At 45.3% G+C, this 2,500-nt stretch overlaps 1 protein-coding gene across 1 annotated transcript in view; it reads left to right on the top strand.

Annotated features, from left to right (window-relative positions):
- LOC311329457 (von Willebrand factor A domain-containing protein 8-like) overlaps positions 1–2,500 on the top strand; it is a gene marked incomplete at both ends in the record, with an annotated part of 15,265 nt that overhangs the window by 4,012 nt on the left and 8,753 nt on the right. The window contains 1 exon segment of the mRNA XM_084463303.1: positions 624–775. Within this exon segment, the coding sequence (XP_084319429.1) occupies positions 624–775 (152 nt within the window).

The following is a 2,500-nucleotide window of genomic DNA, read 5'->3' as shown; positions in this document are numbered from 1 at the left end:
CTCTCCCTATCTCTCTCCTTCTCTCTCTCCCCTTCTCTCCTTCTCCCTCTCTCCTTCTCTCTCTCCTTCTCTCTCTCCTTCCCTCTCATTCTCTCTCTCCTTCTCTCTCTCCCCTCTTCTCTCTCTCCCCTTTTCTCTCCCCTTCTCTCCTCTCTCTCTCTCCTTCTCTCTCTCTCCTCTCTCTCTCTCTCCTTCTCTCTCTCTCCTCTCTCTCTCTTTCTTTCTCTCCCCTTCTCTCCCTATCTCTCTCCTTCTCTCTCTCCCCTTCTCTCCTTCTCCCTCTCTCCTTCTCTCTCTCTCCTTCTCTCTCCTCCCTCTCCTTCCCTCTCCTTCTCTCTCTCCTTCTCTCTCTCCTTCTCTCCCTCCCCTTTTCTCTCCCCTTCTCTCCTTCTCTCTCTCTCCTTCTCTCTCTCCTCTCTCTCTCCGCTTCTCTCTCTCTCCCCTTCTCTCTATGTCCTTCTATCTCCCCTTCTCTCTCTCCGCTTCCCTCTCTCTCTCTCTGCTTATCTCTCTCCCTCTCTCCGCTTCCCTCTCTCTCTCTCTGCTTATCTTTCTCTCTCTCTCTCTCTCCGCTTCCCTCTCTCTCTCTCTGCTTATCTCTCTCTCCCTCTCTCTCCTAACAGAAATTCCCTGACGAGGGCCTGGCCAACGTGGTGAGGAACGTCTTTGACTTTGACTCCTATAACAAGGACGTGCGGGAGGTTCTGATTGGAGCGCTGCACAAACACGGCATCCCCATAGGAGCAAAGCCCAGCAGCGTCAGCCTGGCCAAGGAGTAAGAGACCTTCAGGAGACCTGTCCTACACACACACACACACACACACACACACACACCACACACACACACACACACACACACACACAGAACACCTCATGCATAATGCATATACCTCATATATCAATAGGTCATCATAACAAGGAAACTCACCCATGCTGCTGCTAGCTATAGCTTTTTAACAAGAATGAAATGACCCACAAAACACAGATAGTCTACTATCTTTACTGTGACCCCCTGGACAAGCACACCCCCTTGTCCCTGGCATGGCTTGAAAACACATCTGGCCTGACTGAACACCTTCACACACTAGTATCGCACACAGCAGGTTGTGTGCGTTTGTAACTACTCTCATTTTATGTCTGTTTATAATTGTAACTACTTTTAATCTACCCACCTCCAATGAATCTTAGTAGTGCTTGTAGTGCTGCTCTCAGGACTTACCTCAACACTGTGGCTTCTGGGAAGTCACTTCCTGACTTAGAGAATTTCAGCTGAAATAGGTCTACCTCACTTCCTGTTTCCTTTAAGGAAAAGTGCTTTCCTTAGAGAGGAAGGTTAGGTCTTATTTAAGGTTACGTTCTAGCCACCTCCGATTGTACAGAATCACATTTTAATAAAGGAAAATATTTGTTTCTTCTGTGTCCTGTTTTTTTATTGTAACACTGCTTTTCTGACATTTCATAGCTTTATTAATACATTTGGGAATAAAACAGGGAAGAAACAAGTATTTTACTTTGATGATAGTATATTAATAGTATATAATATATTCATGTTGACATACTACTTAAATCTGTTGATGTCTGCGTGGACCCATTCATGGTGTTTATTGGTTTGTAATTATAGTAGTGTAACAGAGTTGAATTAGTTCAACTGAGTCCTCGGTATAAATACAACCTACGCTCGGCATCCCGTTGTTAGCTGTTCCGTGGCGTAGCTGTAGTTTCTGGAGGTGGTTCTGTAGTTTCATACCAGACGAGGAGTCTGAGCCAAGTTAGGTGTGAAGTGATGGTGTGAGCGATGTTGCAGAGTGACATAGACACACCCGTTAAGTGGTGCTGTTCACTCGGAACCTACAGTTCAGCTCAATTCGACCAGCTGGAGATGTTATGCAGTTTAGGTGGGTGAGTGTGACCAGGCTGAAAGGGTTAAACGCACTCCTCAGTTGAAATACCTGTTTGAGTAGTGAGAGTCGAGTACATTACACAAAAATCACGGCATGGTTTAGAATAAGCAATAGTCTATATATGGCTGCAACATTCTGGTTGCATCAAAGCAGAGCAAAGTTCTAAACTAAGCTCACTGTCCAAATTTGGACATGAGAGTTCTAGAAACATCTTGCATCCTGGGTTGCGGTTTTCCACTGGGAGAGAAACATTTCTGGTGAGACGGACAGCTCTCTCCGTCATGGCTGGCTATCTTGTGTCTGCACTATTTACGACGCACCTGCAACCAATAAGAGTGTGGCGTGAACCCAGCTATGATTCATGGGAATGAGTGTCCTGTAAACATCTGTCCCGACACAACAACCAGAGAGGTCGGGTAGAGACACACAAATATACACACACACACACACACACACACACACACACACCTTTATCCATACAGGGGATTCATTGAGATCCAGCTCTCGTCAGTGTTGGATTACTTCATAGTGTGAATGACAATTTGTATGAATGGTGCTATATAAATAAAATTACATTGACAAGAGACATTTACAAAAAT

Source organism: Borostomias antarcticus (genome assembly GCF_949987555.1).
Source record: "Borostomias antarcticus genome assembly, contig: scaffold_638, whole genome shotgun sequence".
Taxonomy (NCBI): domain Eukaryota; kingdom Metazoa; phylum Chordata; class Actinopteri; order Stomiiformes; family Stomiidae; genus Borostomias; species Borostomias antarcticus.
This window is presented reverse-complemented; position numbering and strand designations above follow the sequence as displayed.